Source organism: Hippopotamus amphibius, chromosome 8, assembly GCF_030028045.1.
Source record: "Hippopotamus amphibius kiboko isolate mHipAmp2 chromosome 8, mHipAmp2.hap2, whole genome shotgun sequence".
NCBI lineage: Eukaryota > Metazoa > Chordata > Mammalia > Artiodactyla > Hippopotamidae > Hippopotamus > Hippopotamus amphibius.
The window spans coordinates 114,108,219-114,133,661 of record NC_080193.1 but is presented as its reverse complement, the minus strand read 5'-3'; the positions used below and the strand labels follow the sequence as shown (position 1 = coordinate 114,133,661).

General features: G+C 36.1%; 1 protein-coding gene across 1 annotated transcript in view; it reads right to left on the bottom strand.

Moving 5' to 3' along the window:
- The window catches only part of COL5A2 (collagen type V alpha 2 chain), a 137,737-nt gene that overhangs the window by 28,109 nt on the left and 84,185 nt on the right, over positions 1-25,443 (bottom strand). Inside the window, exons 8-31 of the mRNA XM_057743967.1 lie at positions 25,298-25,375; positions 23,633-23,677; positions 22,403-22,456; positions 21,971-22,024; positions 20,855-20,908; positions 17,902-17,955; positions 16,885-16,938; positions 15,807-15,851; positions 15,371-15,424; positions 12,499-12,543; positions 11,331-11,384; positions 8,955-9,053; positions 8,569-8,613; positions 8,353-8,451; positions 7,065-7,118; positions 6,724-6,831; positions 5,614-5,667; positions 4,949-5,047; positions 3,700-3,753; positions 2,875-2,973; positions 2,715-2,768; positions 2,566-2,619; positions 1,563-1,616; positions 469-522 (exon numbers count right to left, since the gene is read on the bottom strand). Coding sequence (XP_057599950.1) covers positions 469-522; positions 1,563-1,616; positions 2,566-2,619; positions 2,715-2,768; positions 2,875-2,973; positions 3,700-3,753; positions 4,949-5,047; positions 5,614-5,667; positions 6,724-6,831; positions 7,065-7,118; positions 8,353-8,451; positions 8,569-8,613; positions 8,955-9,053; positions 11,331-11,384; positions 12,499-12,543; positions 15,371-15,424; positions 15,807-15,851; positions 16,885-16,938; positions 17,902-17,955; positions 20,855-20,908; positions 21,971-22,024; positions 22,403-22,456; positions 23,633-23,677; positions 25,298-25,375 — 1,518 coding nt within the window. The remainder of the gene's footprint in view (positions 1-468; positions 523-1,562; positions 1,617-2,565; positions 2,620-2,714; positions 2,769-2,874; positions 2,974-3,699; positions 3,754-4,948; positions 5,048-5,613; positions 5,668-6,723; positions 6,832-7,064; positions 7,119-8,352; positions 8,452-8,568; positions 8,614-8,954; positions 9,054-11,330; positions 11,385-12,498; positions 12,544-15,370; positions 15,425-15,806; positions 15,852-16,884; positions 16,939-17,901; positions 17,956-20,854; positions 20,909-21,970; positions 22,025-22,402; positions 22,457-23,632; positions 23,678-25,297; positions 25,376-25,443) is intronic.

Below are 25,443 nucleotides of genomic sequence, written 5' to 3'. Positions count from 1 at the left end.
CTTAGTAGAGCTTAGCACAGAGTGCTCAGCAAATATTTGTTGAACAGTCAAATGAATGACTAAATCATTCAAAGAAAAATAAATTACATAAACCTATGTGCTGGTAAAATGATAGAAGTAAAATATTAATTTTCTGTTCATATCTGTTTATGAAGCCTCCAGTAAAACTCTATAGTTACAATAAGACCTATTTATAGGCCTGTGTGATTAAGAACACAGTCCTATAAACACATGACCTGGGTTCAAATCATATCAGCTATGTAACTTTCGGAAAATTACTTAACATCTGTGTGCCTCATTTTCCTCATCTGTAAAATGGGCATAATAACAGTACCTAGTACATGAGTTGTTTTGAGAATTAAAAGAGACAATAAATTTAAAGCAAAGCAGAAGAGAGCCTGATATACAGTAAGTGATATTATAAGTCAGCAATTTTTAGTATTGCTATTCTTATATTTAAAAATGTACCTGATCACCTGGCTTTCCGCCTTCCCCAGGAGGCCCTGGAGGACCAGGAAGCCCCTAAAACAAAAGTAAGAATATAAAATTGTGACAATACAGAAATTTAACAGGTCACCAGTGTTAACAGTTCACCTTTTACAATTTATGGAGCTCCCTGACTAAATTTTCAAGCAAAAGATATTGTTCAAATACAAGTTAAGCAAAACAAAATGAGAAACCTACATCCTCTAACATAACACAACAGCTAGGCAGTTCGTAGGTTTAGATTTTCATCTGCACACCTCTTGGCAAAAAAGAGATAAGAATATAATAGTAGGATCTTTATATTTGTGGAGTTTTTAATGGATCTGAGAACAATACTTTAGGCTGTTAGAATAAATATCGAAAATTAGTCCTGGACTTCCCTAGTGGCGCAGTGGTTAAGAATCTGCCTGCCAATGCAGGGGACACAGGTTCTAGCCCTGGTCCAGGAAGATTCCACATGCCGAGGGGCAACTAAGCCCATGAGCCACAACTACTGAGCCCACATGCTGCAACTACTGAAGCCCAAGCGCCTAGAGCCTGTGTTCCACAACAAGAGAAGCCTGCACACCACAATGAAGAGTAGCGCCACAACTAGAGAAAGGCCGTGTGCAGCAATGAAGACCCAATGCAGCTAATAAGTAAATAAATAAATAAATTTGTAAAAAAAGAAAATTAGTCCTGAAGGTTTTTCCCCCAAATTAAGATTAACCATGCTATTAAATAATCTACCAACATATTTAGATAAATCATGAAAATTTGTTCAAAAAAATTTTAGATACTGTGTCAATAAAATTAGATAAGCCTTAACACAGTTAAACAAATGTTATTGCAATATCAAGAACATTCTACGATTTTTAATGTGTTAATAGGTTTGAGTTTTGATCAGTTTTTCAGGGAAAGTCTGTTCCTTCTCTTTGAACAAAAATGTTTGATTTCATTCAAATGTCTATCCTATTTACTAAAAGAGGAATGACTTCTTTGCAAAGTATAGAATTTCACATCATTCAACCATATCTTTTTATAAAAAAGCATGTTAGTGAGGGAAAGAAGAAATGGAAGACTGAGTCAGTGCATACCTGAAAGCCAGTGGGGCCTGGAGGACCCTGTTCTCCTCTCTCCCCTGCTAGACCCTAAGTCATGAAGGAAAGAGAACCATGAACGTCAAGAGTCAGATCCTTATGCCTGCTTCCTACTTGTGTGATCCACCAGAAATATTTATATTTCTTTGTATTTCTTCCAATCACAAGTTTTTCACTTTATCCAGATAATAAACTAGTCCTAAAAGTTAAGAAATGATGTTGTTTGAAGTCCCTGATGGTGAGAAGATATCTTCTAAAGCCAACGAGGAAACTGATAACGTGTGTTCATTTTTTATCCAAACATAAATGTCTGGAGCCAACTGTAAAATTTGGGGGAAAATTGTCTATTGGACATGGAAAAATTCATTACTTTTATAGATCTAATCAAAAAGGGTAATGTTTCCATTGTAGTTTGTTTCTCAGTGTTATAAACATTATTAATCAAACCTTCAAAGCTAAAATAACTAAAGAAGGCAGAGCTAACATTTTAGAAAGATATTTAAATCTCCCCATGCCAAAACAAACATGGCAAAATATTTCTGATAAACACAATTTTAAAATCCTAGGATGAAAATATACCTCAAAGGATAAATATTCTTTTTTAGTCCATCCCAAAAAAACATTTAAATACATTTCTATAAGACACAATGTTAGGGGAAAAAAAGGTATAATTGAGTATTTATATCTTTTAAATAAAATACAGTATAAAATATTTGTCAACACTATTTTCCTCAGTTGATATATTTTTTAACTGTGACAACATAGAAATGATGAGGTAGCTTTGGCCATCAGCATTTCATAGAAGTTTAAAGTGCAAAGACCATTCTATTTAAAAAGGCAGAAGATGCCAACACAAGAATCAAAAGAAAAGATATAACTGAAATTCTTCCATCTTGCACTTTCTTATTTACTTCCCCCTGAAATTTATCCATAGGTAAAGTCTCTGACACACATCATTGACAAATGCAATGTGAATATATTCTCACTAAAAATTACATACCGGGGGGCCCACAGGACCAGAAGGACCAACTTCACCATCTTTTCCAGGAGCTCCCTAGAATCACAGAGAGAGAATTCATGAGGTGAGGCCATGAGAATTTGGATAATTTCATATGTTTTCTTTTTCTTTAGCACAAAATGTATACTTACCCTCTGCCCAGGAACACCAGCATTTCCTGCTTCTCCAGGTTTTCCAGGGTCACCCTAAAGAATCAATACAAACTAATTTAAATTTCAATCAGTTTGCTATAAACATGTCAGTTCCAAGTGAGGATTATGATGAGATGGCAACATCATACACTGTACTCACACTGCTCCCTTTGGGGCCTGGAAGACCCATACTCCCAGGCTGCCCCCTGATTCCTATGGAGCCCGGGGGACCTGGCCGGCCGTCTTCTCCTGGAGCTCCCTGCAAAATTGACAGGGGCAACCTAAGTTTCACATAAGTTCTCTCTAAACGTCACATCACCCAAATTGTCACTTGCCTTTGCTTACTATAAAAGTCACATTGTTTTAAATTATGCTACATTTTTATTTTAATGAATCACAACAGTTGAGTGTTTAAAAAAATGCTGAGGTATTTGAATATTTAGAACAGAGACTTTATTCTTATTCTATACACAAGCCTCATCTTTATGTTTCTTTACATGCTCATATTAATGGGGAAATCTTTCTTTTCTCATTTACTCTCGTTTGTGGTAATGAAAACTCACGACTTCTATTTCACGTTTACAGTATAAGGGAAGGCCCAGAATACATGAGCTGTCAAAATTTATATACCTACTTACCTCTTAAATGTATAAAATTGGAAGGATATCAACAAATGAGGATGTTGCTAACAGACAAATTCCACCAACATTAATAAATACATCATTTCAACTTTTTCACTTATGTCAGAGAAGCAATCACAATCTTAAACATTTATTTCAATACAATGTGATTAATTTTTGGTCAATTTGAAAATACTCAGATCCTTAGTATTTGCCTCCAGGAGGGGAGGGTGCATCTTAAACACATAAATATGATCAGCATCCACGTAATCAAAACATTAACCTTAAATAAACATCTTACCACGTAAGGGGGCATGTCCACTGAGAAATATTGATGGTGGTGGACTTTTGTTTAAATTACTTACCAAAGGTCCAAGTTTTCCTTCAGGACCTTGAACACCAGGATTTCCTGTCAGACCCTAAAAATTAAACGCAATTGTCAGTTTGTTGCTGACCTGCAACTGAAGTAAAGATTCTAACGAGTAAAAAGAGCACCGCATTAAAAGATCCAGTTCTGCTTTGCAATGCCCACTCTCAGTAGCCTTAGGTGCCTCTACACAAACTCTCAGGATTGTCATGGACCTCACCCAATCTGGCTTCAGAAGGATACAGGGCAGACAACACAACATGACAACAAGGCATCACAAGTGGGACTCTCCATTGGGAGGAGTCCTCACAGCACAGCCTTCAGGGCCAGCCTCTGAGCTTCGCACAGTGGGAGGCCCGATGTGAGAGAATCAGTCTATGCAGTGGGTGCAGGAGCCACCCTGGTTTGAGATCTCACGCAACCAATATTTGTAACAATACCTCAGGCATAGTATACTGGGCCCAGCAAGGTCAATGCCCAGGTACAAGTCCCTGCAAACTCGGGAAATCCAAAGCTATGCTTCCTACCAGCTTTTTTAATTAATTCACAATCCTCTAAGTCCAAATGCAGTCTACAATCAGGGATCATTTTTACCAGAAGTAATTGACTGGTCATTCAGCTGGTATTCCACCTTTAACAGCTGTTTAGGGAAGAATATCAAAGCAAAGATGAACCCAATGCCTGTTTCTCACATAGAAGGAGAAGGGGTTGTAAGAGACTTTTACTCATACAACTAACACTGGGTTCAAGATAAAGAACTTATGTTGAGCCAAATGTATCTTTCCATATAAGCTTTTCATATAATCCTTTCTTCTTTAAGGGGCATTGTTGACAACTGAATATAAGGGTAATTCCATAGTTCAAATGAATTTTCAAGTGACATTGTGTTAAAATGAAATTTATCAGGAATTCTCTCTGCCAAAAGTCAAATAAGTTGTTTATCAGCAAGTAAAGAAAAATTACAAAAATTGATAAACAGGATTTTTTTTCATATCAAGTGGTAAAACTATTAATATATAACCCTTTGAAAAAAGGAGACTAGAAGTTACCATTTTTTTTCTGTACATGATAAAAACAGCAAACCATTCATTATTTTGAAAATAATGAATCAGGTCAAACCCATAAAAACAAATAAATGTTCCAAGTCATGAAAACAAGCTATTAAAAAATTTTTAAAAAAAACCTTTAACAAAATCTCAGGAGCATATCTCCTGGGTTGGTGTTGCAAAAAACGGCTGTGTTCTTACCCGAGCACCTGGAAGCCCAGGTTCACCTGGACGTCCTGGATCCCCCTGACCTCCTTTAGGTCCTGAAGAACCTACAGGACCCCTCTCTCCTTGAGCCCCCTGTACCAAAGCAAAGCAGAACATGTCAGAAAAAAAGGGGTGCAGGGAAACAAAAGCAAGCATATATAAAATCCTTGTTTTACATATCAAACCACTAGTATAACATAAAAGAGTTTGTCAAAGTAGTTAACAAAGACTTCTTTGCAAACCATGTCACTTCACATTTTGTTCTCATTTGGATTCCTTGTAGAATAGAGGTTTTTTTCATCATTAGCTAATGAAAGTTGTGTTTAGAGCCTCACTCCAATAATTCAGATTTAGAAACCCCAGAATTTTGAGAGTCTAAATTTCTAGAAAAAGGAAAGATATATATATCATCTAAAGGAAAGATTTATGGCCTGTTCTTTTCAAGAATGTCCCTGGAAAGTTTGAAAACAAACTCCAATACACTAGGCCTCTATAATGAAGAAATTGCGCAAGAGGGATTTGGTGTTAGGAGTAACATCTGTGTTTAACTCTTTTCTAGATCTGGACCCATGTGGGCCAAGGCTAGATCACCACGCTGGACAATGGCATCTTTTGCAACACTACCCACATGAGTGTCAACCTTGATGGGATAACCTTACCTTTGGTCCAGGTAAACCATCAGAGCCTGGAAAACCACGATTGCCCGGAGCACCCTGCAAATGACCAAAATGTGATTCTTAATTGTAGATGTTTTGGTAATATATAGTGAGTGGGTAATTTTTATTCTTAGTACTAGAAGGTTTTAGGAGCTATGATCAAGCCAACACAGTAATAGACATGTATAAGAAAAAATAACCTGACTATACAGAAAGAAATTTTAGATTTGAAAAATATCTGTAAGTACTGAGCCAAAATTATTCAAATCAAGAAATATTCCAACACTTCATTGTAAAATTAAACACAGAGAAAAATGGATACATAGGTATAGATATGATAGGCAAAGAAATGGTACCATCTACTGCAATCACAATGTCAGTGATTGCATGCATTAGTATTGTCTTTGATGTGAAGCCCTTTGCGTTCTCTGAGGTTCTACACAAAAGTAAGGTGACATTGTTATTTTCCCTTTCAGACCTGTTTCACTATAGTTTAAATGTCACAGCAACCTTTTCTGGTCTTTAAAGTCACTAAGCCCTTTCTGGCCTCCTGGATTTGCATTTGTTGCTTCCTCTGCTGAAAATGTTCTTTCTCTCAAGTTTTCTTGCTGGCTCATCCTCATCTTCAGATCTTAGCTAGATGCCGTCTTCTCAAAGAATCTTATTTCCTAACCACCTAACCTAATGACACATTACCGTCATACAGTTACTCTCTACCATATCACCCTGCTATTCCCTAAGTGTATATGGCACTTATTAAAGTGTGTAATTATATTTTTATTTACCTGTTGACTTGTTTATTGCTTACCTCCCCACTAAAGTATTGTTTACTAGTCCCCACATGAAGGCTGGGACCATAGCATTCTTGTTCAGTGATATATCTCAAGCACCATATATTAAATTGTCATAGAGCAGTTGTTCAATCAATATTAACTGAATGAATGAATGAACAATGATTAGACAGTTCCCCTTAATTCACTGATAGCCATACTGAACTGTGCAATGCATCTGCTAGCATTTCTCTTAACTGCTCTAGTTTTCCTCACAATCCCAAAAGTTATTCATGTAATTTCCCCACAACTGTAAGAATTTATTTAGTTATTTAAATTTTACCCTTTCTCCCACTGGGCCTGGAGGACCAACTGTTCCTGGATCACCTCGGGGACCTCGTTTGCCTTCTTCACCAGGTGGGCCTATTGGACCCTGAACACCATGTGGGCCCTATTGAAAACAGAAGGACAGATACCAGAAAAAGCCATTTGACAAGTGAGGTACAGTCAAAAGATTTATTTAAATAGGTCAGTCACAAATTTTAAACTATATTAAGCAAACTATTTCCATCCAAAAGTATTATAATTCTCATTGTCACTATTTTAAATATTTGAGTACTTTGGACTTATACTTGTGGATGATATTCATGTTCTTCTTATCATTTAAAAGAAATAAAATCTTACCGGTTCCCCTTTTGGGCCAGCTTCTCCTTTGAAACCTGGAACTCCTGGATCACCCTAAAATAAAAACAGCAATAATTGTAAGAACCAAGATATTTATCCAGCCCAACTCTGCTTTAATTATTACGGTGAATGGGTCTTGAAAATTTTCTGCAGCTGAGTCTGTACTGAATCAGCAGTATTAGGTATAAAACCTACCTACAGTACAGTTAGGTAGCAATTTGTATATTTTACAGTGGTCTTCAAAAGATTTACTTTTAAAATCTTGCTTTTAATCATGCATAGTAGGATAATTAGAATTATTCAGTTATTATTCCAATTTGACAATAAAAATTAGAACTAACAATGACAGCTTCAATAGATAAACCTATTTAGGGTCTATTTTAGGAAACAGATTTGTTCACCCAAAATCAAAATAATTTTATATTTGTGTTCTATTTATTGAGATTTGACAACTTCAAATAGGGTATTTTATCTTTAGAGTATTCTTGGGTTTGGGGTATGGTGTCTTTATAATACCAATTGCACTGTAATTTGTGGGAACCAGATTGCTAAATTAAGAACATGACAAAATCAAATGTAAACTATCAACAACACTCATGTTTTTATAAATTTGTCACCAGCATTTAAAAAGGATTTATCGGCATAATCAAATTACTTAGAACAGGATCCAAAAAACTTGTTTTAAGTAGTACTAGGAAAGAAAGTTTTAATTGTTATGTATCAAGCTAAAAGACACATAAGCACAACTTCTCAATGTGTTTATTTCTTAAGAACTAACCATAATATTTTTACCAATAGATAAATATACAAAAATAAAATACACACATTTCTACAAAATGTGGAAACTCACTCAATATAAACAATATGTTGGAATCACTCTACAAGAATAAATCTCAAGAAATAGCTTCTGAACCCATTTTAGCCAAGTTTTCATCATAAATCCCCATGAAAACGTCATATTTCCCATACTGGCTTGCAAAATATTTCCATAATATTTTTTATTCAACTATTTATAAAATTCCATGAGGTGGATCATGAAGTTATGACTTTACTATTTTAAATAAAAGAACACTAAAATTTAACATAATGCAATACTTTTCCACTTTGACTTTAAATATGTAAATTGTACATTAACATTTGGCTTACACTTCACAAAAATTCCTACCTTCATTTGCCTCATTCAGATAAGTCACATTATCTATGTTTCACTGTATCTCATTGCATATTATTTCTCTGGCGATCTTAGTTGTATTATACTAATGAATGATAATTCTTGAAAGGACATTACCGGTTGGCCTCGAATTCCTGGAGGTCCAGTGCTACCCTGAGGTCCTGGAGATCCAGGGGGTCCTGTTAAGCCAGGAGGACCAGAGGTGCCTGGAGATCCCTATCGGAATGCAAGAGTGACATGATAAGCGGAGACCCAAGCACAAGCCTATGGTCACTGTCCAAAGGATTGTGTCCATTCGAACTTCGCATGGCATAAATGCAGTTAGTTACTCACCGTTGGGCCTTTGGCACCAGGCGTACCATCAGTTCCCACTGCACCCTAAAAGATACAGGAAAAGTTCATGAAATATTAAGCCATATCTAGGGTGGTATTCAGATGTGCACCCATCTTCCAAAAGGAGGCAGAAAAATTACCAAAAAGAAAAAAAGAAAAAGAAATCAACCACCATTATATCGTAAAAATCACTTTTATGACTAATTCCCTTTTCCATAAGGTAGACAAAATTTGCAGAGTTGACAAGGGAAATGTGGTTTTTTTAATGAGTTCTAAATACTCATTCAGAATTTCAAGAGAATATATTAAAATAGATTGCCTTTGTTCTAATGTTATAAAACATGTCCAGCTTTCAGTGATAGTTTTTAAATATACTAGGAACTTACAGGAAGACCTTGAGAGCCAATGGGACCCGGTGGCCCAGTTTCACCTCTTTGCCCTTGAGGACCTTCAGGGCCTCGTGCCCCAGTGGGCCCTGCTTCTCCCTACAAGGGAAATGTTAATTTTAGAAAAATATAAAAGTGGTGTGGTTCAAAGCTGATTGCTTATTTGGAGTTTTACATTTTACACACAAACATTTAAAGGGGTCCAGAGCACAAACTGGTTTACAAGGGGTGTGTGTCTAACTCAGCTTAAGGGGTGGACTCACTTTCCCACCTTCCATGTGTGATGATACCCACAGCATGCAGAGCAGACCAACCTGGTCCAGCTCACCTGAGAGCCACCCTTGTTTCAACCCAAGATAGGGTCCAGATAGTAAATAAAAATACAGAATGCCTGGTTAAGTTTTAATTCAGATAAACAACAAATGATTTCAGTATAAGTTTATCCCATGCAACTTTTGGAACACATTTTTACTAAAAATTTATTCTTTTTTTATCTGAAATTCAAACTTAGCTGGGTTTCTGTATTTTTTCCAACATATTAGGTACCTAATGTAGATCAAATCCTAGAGGGACCTGGACCTGGAATTTTAGGACTAAAACTGTAAGCTTAAGGGGGCTCCTTAGTATCAAGAAAACATGCAAAATCCCTGTTGAATCCCTATTATCCTTCACTGAAATACAAAGAATTGGGTGTGAAAGTTTATTCTTCACCCAGAGAGCCAGAGGCCCTGGAAGAACATTATAGGCATAGCAGAACTGTGCCAAAACCAGCACCAGGGGTGGTGGCCTTTATGTTGGGGGTGGTGGAGGACAGGGAAACAATTTCTGAGAGAAACAGTTTTGTGAGGTGTTTGACCTTATCAAGCAGCTATCAGTAGCTAACAGCCAATACTAGAAAAATCCAGGAGGAGAGGGAAGTATCCAGAGTGAACTACTGTATAAACGATGATGGCTAGTGAAGTCATAACTAGAAGCCACAGTAGGAGCAGAAACCACGTCCTGCTAAGTCTGAGTCCTGCGCATTGTGAGTATTCTTTCTTAAATTCTCTAGCCAGAGCTCAGTGTGAGGGGTGGAGAGTCTCACAGAGAGAGAGAGGGAATGCATTTTGCCTATTTTGATTGAGGTATGCAAGGAGGTTGGGCCCTCCAAGGTCAGAGTCTGTGGCAGCAGACTTAGGACTTCAGGCAGCAGATCACATGCAGAAGGGAACCGGAGAAGGTCCCACTTGGCTGAGTTCACAGTGAGTTCTCCGTTAAAGGAGGGACTGGTTAGTGAACTGACTGCGGGCACCATTTTAAAATAAAGCAGCCACATCCCTGTGGCACAGAATTTAAAGTCAGCGTTAGAGAGAGCAGAAGAATAATTTAACTAGATGACTCCCTCATTTCAGAGAACATTTGAAATATCAACTAGAGACTGTTTGTTTCGAAGTTCAAATCCAGTTTGAGTGGCCCCACCAACAAGAAGCAGGGGCCTGTCCTAAAGGCATCCTCTACCTCAGGCACTATGCTAAGGGTGTGCATATTTTCTCTTAATCTTCAACAAAATTCCTTGAGAAAACAAGATTTAGAGAGGTGAGGTGACTGGCCATGGTCATTTTTGTACAGCCGAATCTTGTGAGCAAATTCCTTCTTCGAGATGAAGAAAATTATTGCCAAAGAAAAACTGGGTATGAGAATAATTAAATGTGTTGTGCTGTTCAAAGTTTGAAAGTAGTTCTGAGTTTACTCACTAATTTAGCTAATATACTCTTAGCAACCTCCTGCTGTAATCCTTGAGTTTATCATCCAAATATTGAGAGAAAAAACAAGTTGTGACTCACTACATATGTAAATCATCCCACAGACTACTTTAATCCATTCCCACATGGAAAGCCAGATAGCCTCCCTGCCTATTCCTTTAATGACTGTATAAGTAAGGGGTGGGGGGTGGGGAGGGAGGCAGAAGTGGAGGCAAATATTGCGTGAGAGAACAGCCTCTTGACAATCTCTGATTTATTTTAACCTCCTATAGTTTAGAACATTCTGCTATGTATTACTGCCAGGACTGTATCCAAGAACAGAGTTCCAATTCAGATTAAACTCTTATTCCTTGCAGCTGTTACAACTGTCTGGCGTTAGAGTCCTAATGCAACAGATTCTTTGATGTTACAATTGTATGACTATAAGTAATTCTCTTTTAATTACGTATATAATATTTTTTCATTTTCTTTTTTTTTTTCCACCACCACAAGGGACATTGAGAATACTCTAGGCTCTTTTCTTAGTTAAGAGCAACATCCATACTCTTCAATGAATGAAATGACATTCTTTACCTTGGAATTCATGTACTTAGGTAATTCACGTCATCAAGAGCTAAATATATGAACATCTTACCTTCATCCCAGGATTTCCTGGAAAACCAGCAGAGCCAGGTATCCCCAGAGGACCCTATTAAAAGAAACCAGAAAAGTGATTAGATATGTATTTTAATTAACATTTAATCTCTTATTCTTTGACAACATTCTGTACTTTGACCTATAATATAAAGATAATCCGCTTAGTACTTTAGAATCGCAAGGATAATAATATAATTTTAAAAACCTTCCAACATTGACATGAAATTGTGCTAAAAGACATGTCCAGTGGTATTAAACATAACAGAATTTTCTAGTTGTAGCATATGAGAGTCAGTCACAAACACAAATTGTTTGAAACAATTGCTTTTTGAGAAATTACTTTCTTTGTGTTAACCAAGTAATAAAGACAGTTTTTAGAAAGTTACACATTGTACCAAAATCCATGACTTCACTTTATAAAAATGATGGTTAAGAATCATCTGGATATTTTAGAGTGATTTTTTCAGGCTAATAAAAAGTGAGTATGTGTCACTATACTACATCTGGGAAGTCATGAATAGAGTCTAAATCATTGATTTAAAAGCAGGATTTAAAGGAAATGAGTGTAGGGAGAATTTCATTCTAGGTTATCTTGATTCTTCTTTGAGGACTGTATTTTAAATGCATCCGTTTTGCATTAACAAAAGCCCTTTAAAATTACCCTTATTTTTCCTCCTATAGTTTGTTTCCTTTTTATGAGTAACAAGAAAGAAAAGATCTTAAGGGCAAGTAATTTCAAATCCGAGTCACTCCTCCTAGTATTGACAATTTCCCTGAGCTCATCGTGTTTTCCTTCTCTCCATCATATGGACCATGCTATATTCTTGCTCTTTTTATATACTCATCTTTCAAGACTAAGCTTAAAAGTGGTTCCTCTTTAAGTCTTCTTGACATCTCTTTCTCACTACTGGTGTCGGTACAGGTCGGTTCCCATACTTCAGGTTGCTTTCCCTATTATAGCAGTTAGCAATAGCATTATGCTACAATATTAATTGATTTCTCTCTCTTCCTTGAGAGGGCAGTTTTCAAAGACAAGTGCTGTGTGTTTATCATCTTTTTATTCCAAGCATCTGGGACACAGTAGGTACTTCGTAAATGTTAAGGAATGTACAAATGGAAGAATGAATGAATAAATGAATGGATGGATATGAAAGTAATACACTCACCATTGGTCCAGGTTTTCCAGGCATTCCATGTGCACCTCGTTGTCCCTAATTAGGAGAAGAGGCAAGATAAGAGTACATTTTTTACAGTATTTGCTGACTATTTACTTTATAAAAATTTCCATGTTAAAAATTGGAGAATAAATATTAAAGTTAACTGACAACAACTTTAACTAGGTCAACAGCAATAAAAATACACATTTATACAACATGGGTAAAGTAGCAATAAACACATCTATCCTTACAGCAATAAGAAAGAAAAATCAAGATTGGAAATATAAAACTGATTAAAATGATTCTTTTTACTTGAATGTCTCACCTTCTATCAAATGAGCTCAAAGACAATGAAACGTTGGACACCAGGGTCTTCTTAATAGCCAGAATAACTCAGAGAAGGAACGCACTCCATATAAAACAGAAAACTAAAGCACACATGCACACACACCCCCCCCCCGCCCCGAAGTAAATTAAGTGATAGTGAATGCTGTGGGTGTCACCCAGACCCCCATTCAGCACAGAGGGAGTCATTCTACCACTGCTGGAAGTGTTGGAAGCTGATGGCTCACAGCTGAGACCCTCCCACAAATTTCTGAAAGGAGTTAGCGATCGCAAGGTTATCCCCTCTCATGGTCAATGCAGCAGTACAAAGGATTTGCCCCCATTCAGAACAGTCTTAAGAGCCAGCCTAACTCCATAGTTCCCATGGGACGGAAGACTCAGGAAGACTGAGGTCTCTGTTGCAAATGTAACACAGTGTTTAATTTCTTGCTGTGACAAACTGCTTATTCTATTAATTTCTTCATTGGTGTAGTTTCTGAGAGCACCCCCCAACAAATTTCCTGCACACGAGTCTTGCTTCAATGCCGTTTCCTTGGAAAACTGACCCATATACCATTGGTGCCAGAGGTAGTCAAGAAAGCAGATGATAAAATGGAATTTTTAAGCTGGATTTCTCCCTGGCCAGCTGGTTATAGATGGGATATGATTTCTCTTGGCATGCTGTAGTGATGCAGTAGTAAATATTGTCTCTGATGGTCAACTGAGATAGGGTACAAGTGTAAGGAAATGGGCTATGGGTGCAATAGCTCAGGCATTTGAGAAGGTTTAGGAAATGTAACAATTACAAAGTTAATGGAATTGCATGGGTCTTGCTGAGTAAACCCATTGGAGAAAGACGTTAAAAGGCTGGCGGTAATCAATCATCCATATAAATCTTCTTAGAAGCATTTAAAAATACTGTCATCTTCTACAACCAGAGGAAAGAAAAAGTTGAAGACCAGGCCCAGGGCTTTACGATAAAGGTTAAAGTGCTCTTGAGAAGGTTGAATTCTAAAACGTGGAAAGTCTGCTATGCCATGGTCAGGGCCCTTGATTGCAAGGAAAGGGACCCTGAAATTTGGCATTGGGATATCTTAAGAACTTTGAAATCTCAGATACCCTGAAGCTTCTGGGCCTATAGAAGTGGTCCTTCCCACCATTAACAGCTTATACTTCTCTCTTACTTAAAGTTGATACAAAGGCCTCTACTTTACCAGACAACATATGCCACCACCACTACCACCCCTCTCCCGGCCACCAGACCAATAACTAGCATCAAGTCACAAAATAACTGGGTTGAGGAAATGCTGTTTCTGATAAAAGAGCAAAGAGACTATACACCAAAAAAGCTATAAGTCCTATACCTCATGTAGAGTTCAGGATCAAGAAAGGATGCATGGGACTAGGTCCTGAAGGTACTGGATCAAGAGGGACAGGATATAAAGCTGGAGAATTTTAAAGATTTGGAAGCACTCTCCTATAATACATATTTAACACCCTGATAAAGACCCTGGGAAATGGTGTTAACAGGGAAAATAGTTCTTAGAAACTTGGAAAGAGCAACGGCACACACTAGGTGAGGTAGAAATGCCAGAAATGCCTGGGCAGATGGTAAAATAAGGCACAGAGAAGTAGATTGGAAATAATACATATGGCTGGATAAAGCAAGAATTGACTACATTCTACAATATTCTCTACAATTTCCAGAGGACACTCTGCCTACAAGTGATGAAGAATGGCCTAGTTATAGGGCCTCACTTCTCATGAACTAAGGCCCTGACTTTGGTACCATTGAGAAGCTCTAAGGTGGTTGTCTTCTGTGGGGTAATAGTAGGGGACGTCATAAACCTGGGACTCTTAATTATAATGGGGATGATAGGATATCAAAACAACAGAGGCCAGGTGGCAGTCCTTAATTGTCAAAAGAAAAGTGTGTGCAGTATAACGAGCTGCAAGTGTGGAATATTAGCCAGTATAGCCTGACTTTTAGAGAGCTGTGATGAGAAGCAATAAAACAACGCCCCACTCCGGGTTCAAGGTAGATGGACAGACCGCAAAAGGGTTTCTCAATCTGTACAATTAAAATCAACCAAGGGAAGATGATCAGGAGACTCTAATCTTTAAAAGGGTTTATTCATAGTATTTACCTTTTAGGATTGTGATGTACAAGAGATAAAGATGTTTAGAAGAATACTTGGCAAATAATAAATGCTTGATAAATATTACCTATTATTATAACATGATTACCACTTCAAAGTCTGTGATTCCCCATGGACTATATTCCATGTTGCTAAATGTTTTTATTATTTTCTTAATTTCTATATCAAAATAAGTAGGCAACAAACATACTTTGGTTATGTAAGATATTAACTTTAACAGAAGGTAGGTGAAGCATACATGGGAACTCTCTAGTCTATCTCTGAAACTTTTCTGTAAATGTAAATTTGCTTCAAAATGAAAAGTATAAAAATTACAAAGTAGGCAACTAGTACTGCTATTCTCATTTAAAAGGCATATTCAGTAAAGCATTTGAGAGAGGTGAAATGCACATACTTACAGGAGCACCCTGTGGCCCAAGTCTCCCTCTCTCTCCTGGCATTCCTCTTGGACCCTGTGGATGAGAGAGAAAGACATCTCTTGAAACATCTTACTTGAATTCTAAGGTAGTTTGCTTTCATTACTCAAATCAATCAAATAGATTGGCCTAAATAGATTTCACTTAACTTAGCATAAATCTACAATAATCCTGATTTGATCACTGGGTACAGAAAAAGAATAAGGGCATTCAACAAATAAGAAAAACAATGTAATGCAGGAAGCCTTTTCTATTTGAGGGGTCAAGTCTTACAGCATGCTTGCCTTTCAGCTGATAATAAAGGATTATTTCACCAGCTAACATATGTTCTCTACGTCTTTTTTTTTCTTTCGTTTAAACTTTCTTTTAGCATAATCTAAAAAGCAAAGAAATAGCAAAGAATTAAACTGATACGTACCAATGGACCCATGGCACCCATTGGACCAGTAGGGCCAGCTTCACCCTAAAGCAAAAATGAGATCACATTACAATATGAAAAGCCTCCAGTTGATATTCATATCATTTTGTTCCATGTGTGTGTTATTTTAAAGGTTTATTTTTCAAAGTGAGCATTTGAAAGGTATACTTTCAATGAAGGATCTCAAAATTCTACTGTATCAGCTTTTCTCAAAATACAATGAAAATTTCATTTCTACAGAAATAAGTCTAAAATAAAATTAGGGATTTAAGCAAGATTGATGGGATTCTCACACCTAGCCACATTAATTAGAATTATAAACCTAATGATTTGTCTGTCTGATAATACTTTGGGTCAAGTAAAATTTTACAAAGCTAAAATTGACGGTAATATTCCTTTAAGATCTCTTACAGGAAGCTTAGAAATGACAAATTTAAAGCCAAATGCTTTTCCACATGTGTATCTCATCGTACTTTCCACTGAAAAGTCATCTGCACTTTCTGAATGTTCTCTTTCCCTCTAGAAGCAAAAATTTGGGGAAGAAACAGTGGCCAAAAGGCCCTAGAATTAAAAGGATACTACCTAAGGGGACTAATGAACCATCTAAACCTCTCAGATATTTTTAAAGAAGAAAAAGAGAGTGAATGTGTTTTAGAGGGTGGATTCATAGTGCCATCTTTATGTGAAGACAACATCCATCCTACAGTGGTAGAAACCCAGTGCCATGGTGGCTGTTCTTGGTGGCAAAGGTAAGTCATGTCCTGCTAAATCTATTGCCACTCATCCATGAAAAATGATATTTATCTATTATATTTATCTACTTAACTATTCTTTTGTTCTAAGCTCTTTATTGGAATATAATTGCTTTACACTGTTGTGCCAGTTTTTTGCTGCACAACAAAGTGAATCAGCTGTATTTATACATATATCTCCATATCCCCTCCCTCCCACGACTCCTTCCCACCTTCCATGCTCCTCTTTCCTCTAGAACTATTTAAGGTGATCCTGAAAAAAATTTTAGACTTGAAGCAGAACAGAAATGCTATAGTGAGGTTGTATTGAGATATTATACAATTACCTTGGAACCGGTTGCTCCAACTTCACCTTTAGGGCCTTCAAGACCTTTGTGTCCCTGAGAAGAAAAATATACACTTGTATTTTACTGCTTTTTTGAGCCTCAGAAATGTAAAAGAAGAACCAAAACTAAGAAAGTGCCTTATAAAAACGGATCTCAAATTTAAAGTTGTTACTCAAAATGCTTCCAAATTTTCAACCATTTTTGAAAGTCTATTCAAAGGAAATTAAAGTAGGGTTTCCCTCTTTAAATAACATCTTCAATTTGCATTGTTCTTACCTTTCAAATTTTTGTGATTTCATAGAGATTTAATTTATAGCTACAAATAAAAAACCTATAGTGGCCTTAGAGAAAACAAATAATTATAGAGTTTATATAGTTATAAAATATGGTTTATATCCAGGAGTAATGTTCAAAATATTTAATAACTAGTATAGCAGCAAGCATTCTAATCATAAGCTCAACCACTCAATTGGCTGGTACAGAGGCCAGCCAATGTACACTAAGTGAATATCAACCATGCTTTCAGATAGATAGATAGATATGTAATTTCTATATATGTATGTAATGTAATAGTAACATAACATAAAAGAGAGAAGCATTCTATAGCCTTCCATATCTGAGTTGGGCTGAGTTGGCTAGGCACCCCCTAAGATCTAGCACACTTTTTAGTATTGTGTCATTTACTCCACTATATAGTAATTGCCTATTTTCTTAACTGAATCTCATTAGCCTGAAGCTGAGAGTCATGGACATTTCTCATTTATCACAGTTTTCTCTTTTATAGCACAGTATTCACTACATAGTAAGAACTCAAAATACATTTGTTTACAGAATCAAATGAAATTCAAAGGAAATGTAAAAAAGCATTGTGATTTTGGTAACTGCAGATGACTACAGCAACCACAGCCACTTAAGGGCAATTGACAAATGGGATTGTAAAGATTTTGAAGGTAATGCTCCCCAGACTCTACACTATAAGCCACAGTACCTAAAAGGATTACAAAGGATTGAACTTACTCGGTGACCCTTCAGGCCTGGAAGACCAGGAGCCCCAGGAAATCCTCGAGCTCCCTGTGGGGGGAGGGAAAAAACAGATAAGGCATTTCAGAGACAGTAACTGCATAATAAACTTTTTTTTCCCAAAAAATAGCTGGTACATTGTTTTTCACCAACAAACCTAAGAAGAAAAGAAGTATATTTTTTTCTGTCAAAATATATCTAGGTGATCAAAAATTAGCAAGGCAAATGGAAACATGTCTTACACAGAGACATGGATTAATGCCAGGTATTGATTTGATGACATTTTAAAATTTGCAAATGATATCACTGTATTATAATTAATAAAGAACAAACAAGAAAATAAGCCTGAATTAACATGCTCAGTGTCTGAATCAAGTAGTTTAAGGTATAGGAAAAAAAATCAGGAGAACTTAAGGAAAACTATGCTTTCCCTCCTTTATACTGTGTTTTTTTGTAGTAGAAAAATAAATGCATTTGCAGCAAATCAATATGATTTATTTTTTCTTAACTTTTAAATATTAGCAGCAGAATAAGATTAGAAAGATTATATTAAAATGTGATCAGAAATTTTTTTAAATAAAATGTTCAGGAGAAGCTTGTGGATTTGTGATTGTTTAAAAAAAACTGAAAAAATGAAATATACAACAGGAAAGAAAGTCAAGAAATACGAAGAGAATGGGTTGCTTCCTTGACTTAATTTCTTAATTTCTGTTAATTCTATGCATCCTCCACTTAAGCATATCAAAAAAAAAAAAAAAAAACCAGTAGAAATCAAACACTAAATCATATCCAAACGGCACAACTATTTTGAAATGAGGCTTGAAACTTTTTCCTCATACCTTCTTAAAATAGATAAGGACCCAGTGACTTAATTATTCACTTATTCTGGTTGCCTACATTAATTAGGTTTTTAATTGAATGCTATTACTATTGCCATCAGTAGACTGAGCACCTCGATAGCACAGATTGATGCTATTATTATCAATTATTGTTATTAATCTGAATATCCCTGGCACTTAGCCTTATGCCTTAGTAGTGGGCATTCAAGAATAAACATTGAATAAACAACTGAATGAAGAATGGTTTAACATTCATCACCTTTTTCATCTGCTTGACACTCATAGTGCTTTTCCTAAATCTTTCTTAAAGAAATTCTCTGGTGCTAGCACAATCTTACAAGCAAAATCCTTCTGTATTATCATAGCTTTTACTTAACTGTTAATTAAATGAATGAATAAATAATCAATGACGTCTGTATGATAAAAGCAAAGCAATAATTCCTCTGTGACCTCTTCCAGGGAAAATGTTTCTGTAGGGTTTTGTGGGGGGTTATCATAGTAAGGGCACATCAAACCATGCTCTCTCTGAACAAATAAAGTTCCACTAATTCTTCTGTTTACATAGCCCGACTTAGGAATTCGCTCACTTTGAAAACTCCCTTTAAGTTTTTCCACTGGAATGCTCCTCTTTACTGAGATTCATCTCCCCTCCATCCTGAGCAGAAATTCAGTATACATCCATCTAAGCCTATAGGGGAATTACTGAGCTACGTTATTTCAAATAATTAGTTAACTTTTGAGTTTTTGTGGTCTGCAAGGGAATTGTCATGTGATTACATATCTCTAATATAACAAGAAAATAAACCAGATGTACTAGTGCTCATAAAATTTTTCTCATTCTGCTGACCCAAGACTGTCATCACACCCCAATCACACATCGTTGCACTGCACTTGCCGAGTGCATCTGTGACATGTTGGCAGGGCACGTTTCCTCCCCGTGGAGGGCCCACGCTGTGAGTAGGTGCAAGAGTGCAGTGGGGCGGGAGGTTAAAGCCTGGACTGGTTCACATGGACATCTGTGCTAATGACTAAACCACATGTCTTTGTCTGCATGAACTTTTCAGGCTGATGGGGGAGGAAAGGAAAGAGAGAGCGGAGAACTGGGGAACTGGTTTCGTGTTTGAGACTAAATAATCCTTACAGCCCTATAAATTCCCTTAAAAGATCAGCATTTATTTGTTTAAAAAAATCCTAGTATTGAACTACATCAATTTTCAGAAAGTAAGTGGAGAATAATTGAGTTGGATGTATTGGGTGGTAGAAACATTAGGATATTACAGAAAATATAATAAGTAGGAGGCCAAATCAGTTTAGGGGATTTTGGACAAAAGGAAAAAGTTGAAGAGCAGGACTGTTAGAGCATTTTTGCTTTTTGCTTATCGTTATCTTAATTTTCCCCATTTTCTGTGCAGCACATCTTAGTGGAGGGCCTGTCAAAGTAATAGGAGTGAAGAAAGAAAGGTGGGTTCAGAGTGTGGCCAAGTGGCCCAGTTCTTGAATTCTGGTGAGGCAGGTTGCCAGGGAGCTCTCCCTGCAGTGAGCCATGGGGGAAGAAAACAGCTGTATTAGAAGAGCTGGCAATCAGCACATCTTGTCATAAGATTTTAGGGGCCAGACCATCAATCAAGAATTTCAGTCAGCAATAGGGTATGGGGAGCAGCCAAAGAGGAATCCTGTCCACAATTTATTGTTCTAGCATGTAAAACAGCAATAAACTCTTTAAAGCTGCTGTTTTTGACATACGAATAATACAAAATTTTAAGAAACTAAAAGTATCTTTAAAAGATAAATGGGATTGATATGTTATAAAATGTAAGCCAGTCAAGCTGGTGACAAATGAAAATTTGATACTCACTTTGAAGAGATTCTTGATCGGTTATGATATAATTTTCTAACTCTAGGAGGGTCATTCATACAGTGCCCATGCAAAACAGGGAATTGGAATTAGCTATCACCCTGGCAAAACGTCCTGTTTCACAGTGACAGAAGGGAACATACCTTGGTGACAGTGCCTAATGCATGTGCAAGCAATGAACTGTGAGTCAATTTTAAATGTTCTTTATTTTTTCAAGTTTGTCTTTATATTGTTGTATTGATCACTATAAACTTACCGGAGATCCTGCAAATCCCACTTCACCAGATTTTCCATTTCTACCAGGCTCACCCTTTACGGAAAAGAAGCAAAGTGGAGGGAAGTAAAGCGGGATTAAAGTGTTCTCTTCTGAGACTAAATGGCAAATCAATTTCAAATAAAAACTCTTCCTTAGAAAGCTCACACCCAATGCTCTATGCAGTGTAAAGACACAGCTCTATTCCTGATGGCAATCCATTACAGCAAGTTAGTTTGTGGAGATCTCACTCATTTATCAGGAGAAGAAATAAACACAAATTATACTGGTCTGACCTAGCTCACCATTTTATGAACATCAAAATTTACACACACACACGCTATGAAATTCTATGTCAACATGTAGCACTGAATTAAATAATGCTTCTTACAATAATATTTGCCATTTCTTTCTTGTGATGAAAAAAAATTAAGAACTACCAGAGATATTTTCTTTATGGCCAAATTCCTTGTAATCCACTTAAATAAATCTCATGACACACAAAGAGAAAATATTTTCTTGGTTTAATGTCACACAGACATTGATGATTTTATCCTCAACTTTGGTACAAGTAACAAAAGAATCCAGAAAAGCAAATCTGTTGTTACACCCTGTTCTTTGATCACATGTTCTTAATGTTAAAATCTGAAATTTAGTCTTAACTTTAAAAACCCAATTAAAGAAATGACCTTTTGAGCGTTGGAGAGCAACATTGACGCTATTTTACTAACACATTTAAAAAATCCATTTAATGAGGCCCTCATAATGACATTTTAGGATACAAGCAATGTATATTTCCTTAAGATTGCTTCAAAAGCTCTCCCACCAAAGGTTGCTGCCACTGTGGCAACAATTCTACTATCTCATGGAGAAGTCATAATGGAAAACCTGAAGAATGCAGGCAAGGATACAGTACCTAATAATATAATACCATCAAAATTAAGAGCACTTTTAGATTTTGCAAAATTCCATTCTGACTTCTCTAGTTTTTATTGACTTTAATGACAGTTGAAAGTGGAAGAAATGAAAAGGCAACCAATGAATAATATTATGTTAACACTGTAGCTCCTTCTTAGCCTCTTTCAAAATGCCAAAGCAAAATGAGGAAAGGCAGCTTACATCTTCACCAGGTTTTCCAGGAGGGCCCTCTGGTCCACGTGTACCAAGTGGACCCTAATAACAATATGAAACAAAACAAAAGGAAAAAAAATCATATTTACCCATACCAATCAATGATATAATCCAAAATATTGTTGCAACAAATGAAAAACATCAGAGAAAATAACTTTATTAATATTCTGAATTCTATGTTGTATCCCTCAGATTATGTGCTCAACAGGAAAAAAGTTCACTAGCGCAAATATCTTAGCACTTTCAAAGCCTCTGCCATAAGAAACATATAGCTTAAGCACAGTCCATAACACAGGGCTCCTGAACTGGACTGGAATTCCTTGCTACATCAGGAAAGAGCAGGTAAAATAAATAACTCATGACATCATTATAATGGTGGGCCCATATTTACTTGGGTCTACTTGCTTACTTGACATTTACCATTGGTCCAGGGTCTCCAGGTTCACCAGGAGGTCCTGTAGGGCCAACACCACCCTAAAATTGAAAATAAATTATATACCTATATATAATTTATATATAATACACAAATTATATAAACAAACCAAAGAAAAACACGATACTAAATCCTATACTCTCTGCAGTATAGTGCAATCTCTCAAAATGTTGGCTCTACCACTTTCCAGTTGTGTGACTTTGGGGGAGTTACTTAACCTCTCTATACCTCATTTTCTAATCTGTGAAATGAGAATAATATGGTACTTACTTCATTAGGCTGCTATAGCTCTTTAGATAACTAATACATGTTAAGAACCTAGAACAGTGGGGACTTCCCCAGCGGTGCAGTGGTTAAGACTCTGTGCTTCCAGTGCAGGAGGCGTGGATTTGATCCCTGGCTGGGGAACTAAGATCCCATATGCCGTGCAGTGTGGCCAAAAAGTAAAAAAAAATAAAACAAAATAAAAATTTTTAAATGAAATTATTTTTAAAAAAGAACCTAGAATAGTGCCGGCACAGAGTGATCAATAATAGTAGTTCTCTCCTATTCTCCTTCTCCTTCTTCATCATCAATTACATTTTCCATTCACAGTGGCAGTAATATAAAATAACTAGAAGCAAAAGTCCACACACATCATAATGAAAATATGGTATCTTTGATTGATATAAGAATTCTTTTCTTTCTCTTTTGAAAAAATCATTTCCTACTCTCTGTCAAATCACTACAAACATTAAAATAGCTCTACATCACTGTTTTATTGGTATTTGAGAGGCTATAGAAAGAAAATACAGTACTATATTCTTTTTAAAGATTTCATGGAGTGATCATCTTCACTGTTATTTTAATAATACCACATGGTGATGTCCTTCTATGATCTAATTTCATAACTCCAGAGTTGGCATATAACTAATTATGAGAATTTTTACCATGACATGAGATAATGATCTGTTATTTCAGAGGCACAGGCACATAAAAATTCTTTTTATTGGAGGTCAGTCACATAAAGAAACAAGATGATAAAACTTTAGCATCATGAAGAATCTTTGAAAATCACTGCATATATTTCTGACTGAAAATTAATTGAATATAGCCCATTCAGAGAGCATTACAATATGCAATTTAAAGGCCAGCTAAAAGCAGTCAGGTCACAGAGACCTTATTTATAAATTTTTCTTTTTTGCTACAGTATGTAATTTAATTATAAAAAGACTTACCTGCTGCCCTTGTAAACCTTGAGGTCCCCTTGGGCCAACAGGACCCTTAAAAGCAAATGATAAGAGAAGTTGAATAGTGTTCATGACAATTAGTTCAAATATTTCAAAAATGTTGAAGCAGCTTTAGAATCTGGAAAAGTGAAGCTCTGACAGTGAAAAGGTGATGACATCGTCCTTCTGTATTCACCTGGACTACAGCTAAATTCAAAAAGATTAAAGCTTGGACAAAGCTTGGGATGACTTTATACACACCCTCAGTGTCATAAAAAGAAATAAAGAATATGCCTGTACACACCCAATGTCTTTGGGACAAGAACACCTGCATGCTTAAGGGGTGGTTCTATTAAAGCAGAATATCTGACAAAGAAAAATCTTGGCAAGCATAAAGTCAATATCAAATTATTTCATTTTTCAGCTTCACAGCAGCTAACTCATAACCTAAATGAGCAAGTTGAATTAAAGGCTTATGAAACTATCAACAATAATGACTAGATTATTTTAAATGCAAGTTTAAAATGACCTGGGGCACTGAGATTTCTGGCTTATTTTTTTCTTTCATAACATATACTTAAAGTATCCACACAGGCTTTCCCCATTTGAACGTGAAATAATTACACTGAGCTATAAACCAAGGGAAGAAAAGGAAAATGCAATTTTAAAAATTATTAATAAATGTCTATGTAATTTTTTTAAATGTCACACTTTAAAAAGCGAAAGTAATTAAATAAAAATCTAGTTTGTTCTTATATCAAAAGGTTAAATTTTTGTTTTGGATTGATCAGATATTTAGCTAGTAAGAAAATAAAAGCTTCATTTAAAAAAAATAAACACATATGTAATTTGAACTTCAAATGGTTAAAAACTCATATATTTCAGGAAAATATCCCAAGTTAATCATTGAATGAGACCACACTGTTACTGATTTAGAATGTATATAAACAACATTTAATGACTTAAAATATATACAAACAATATTTAAGTTACTTGCTGGCCTCAAGAATGGGTAGAGTGGTGTTTACAGAGTCTGACTTTACGTTGTCTGAAATGTCATTGATCTGGGATACCTTTGAATTACGTTATGAGCAAAAAAGCATGGGTGAGAGAGTTGCTTTGAAAGGTGTTAATTCAGTCATTGAAATTGCCTTGCTCCAAATACCCAGGTTAAAATACTTGCCCAGAGAAAATGGGAATCTTTCTGGCTGCTGAAGAAATTCAAAAGAAAATGGGGATGACCCAGGGTGTAAATTTTAGTTACTGGCATAAGGCAACCAGAGAGCATTAAGCAGAAAAAAATAAAAATTAAAGAGGTAAAAACTTCTCATTTCAAAATTTTGCCAAATAACTATCTAATAATACCATAAAACAGTTTTTTTTTAATTTTTAAAAAGCAGTTTTTGTTGAGATGGTGGTGGTTATGTTTTAAAATTCTTTATTTTCTTCAAATATTAAGTGAAAAATACAGACAGCCCTTTACTGATGTAGACGAATACTTTGCACAGTTATGAATAGAACACCATTGGGCTTTTAACTGGTACACAGCAGGGTTTGATAAATAAATTGAATGAATGGATGGATGGATGGATATGATACATATTACATCTTAACTAGCCAACTCAAATATAGTTTTTCCAAAGTACTTTGATTATCAGTAAAATCTGCACTTACCACAGAGCCAGGCATTAGTCCTACTTGACTCCCAAGCCCAGACTTTTCATCCAGTCCAGCCATCTGAGCTGAAAATGGCTGTAAAAGCAATGTGTTGACATTATTTCCACAGTAAAATACACGTCAACATACTTTTTAAACTAAGT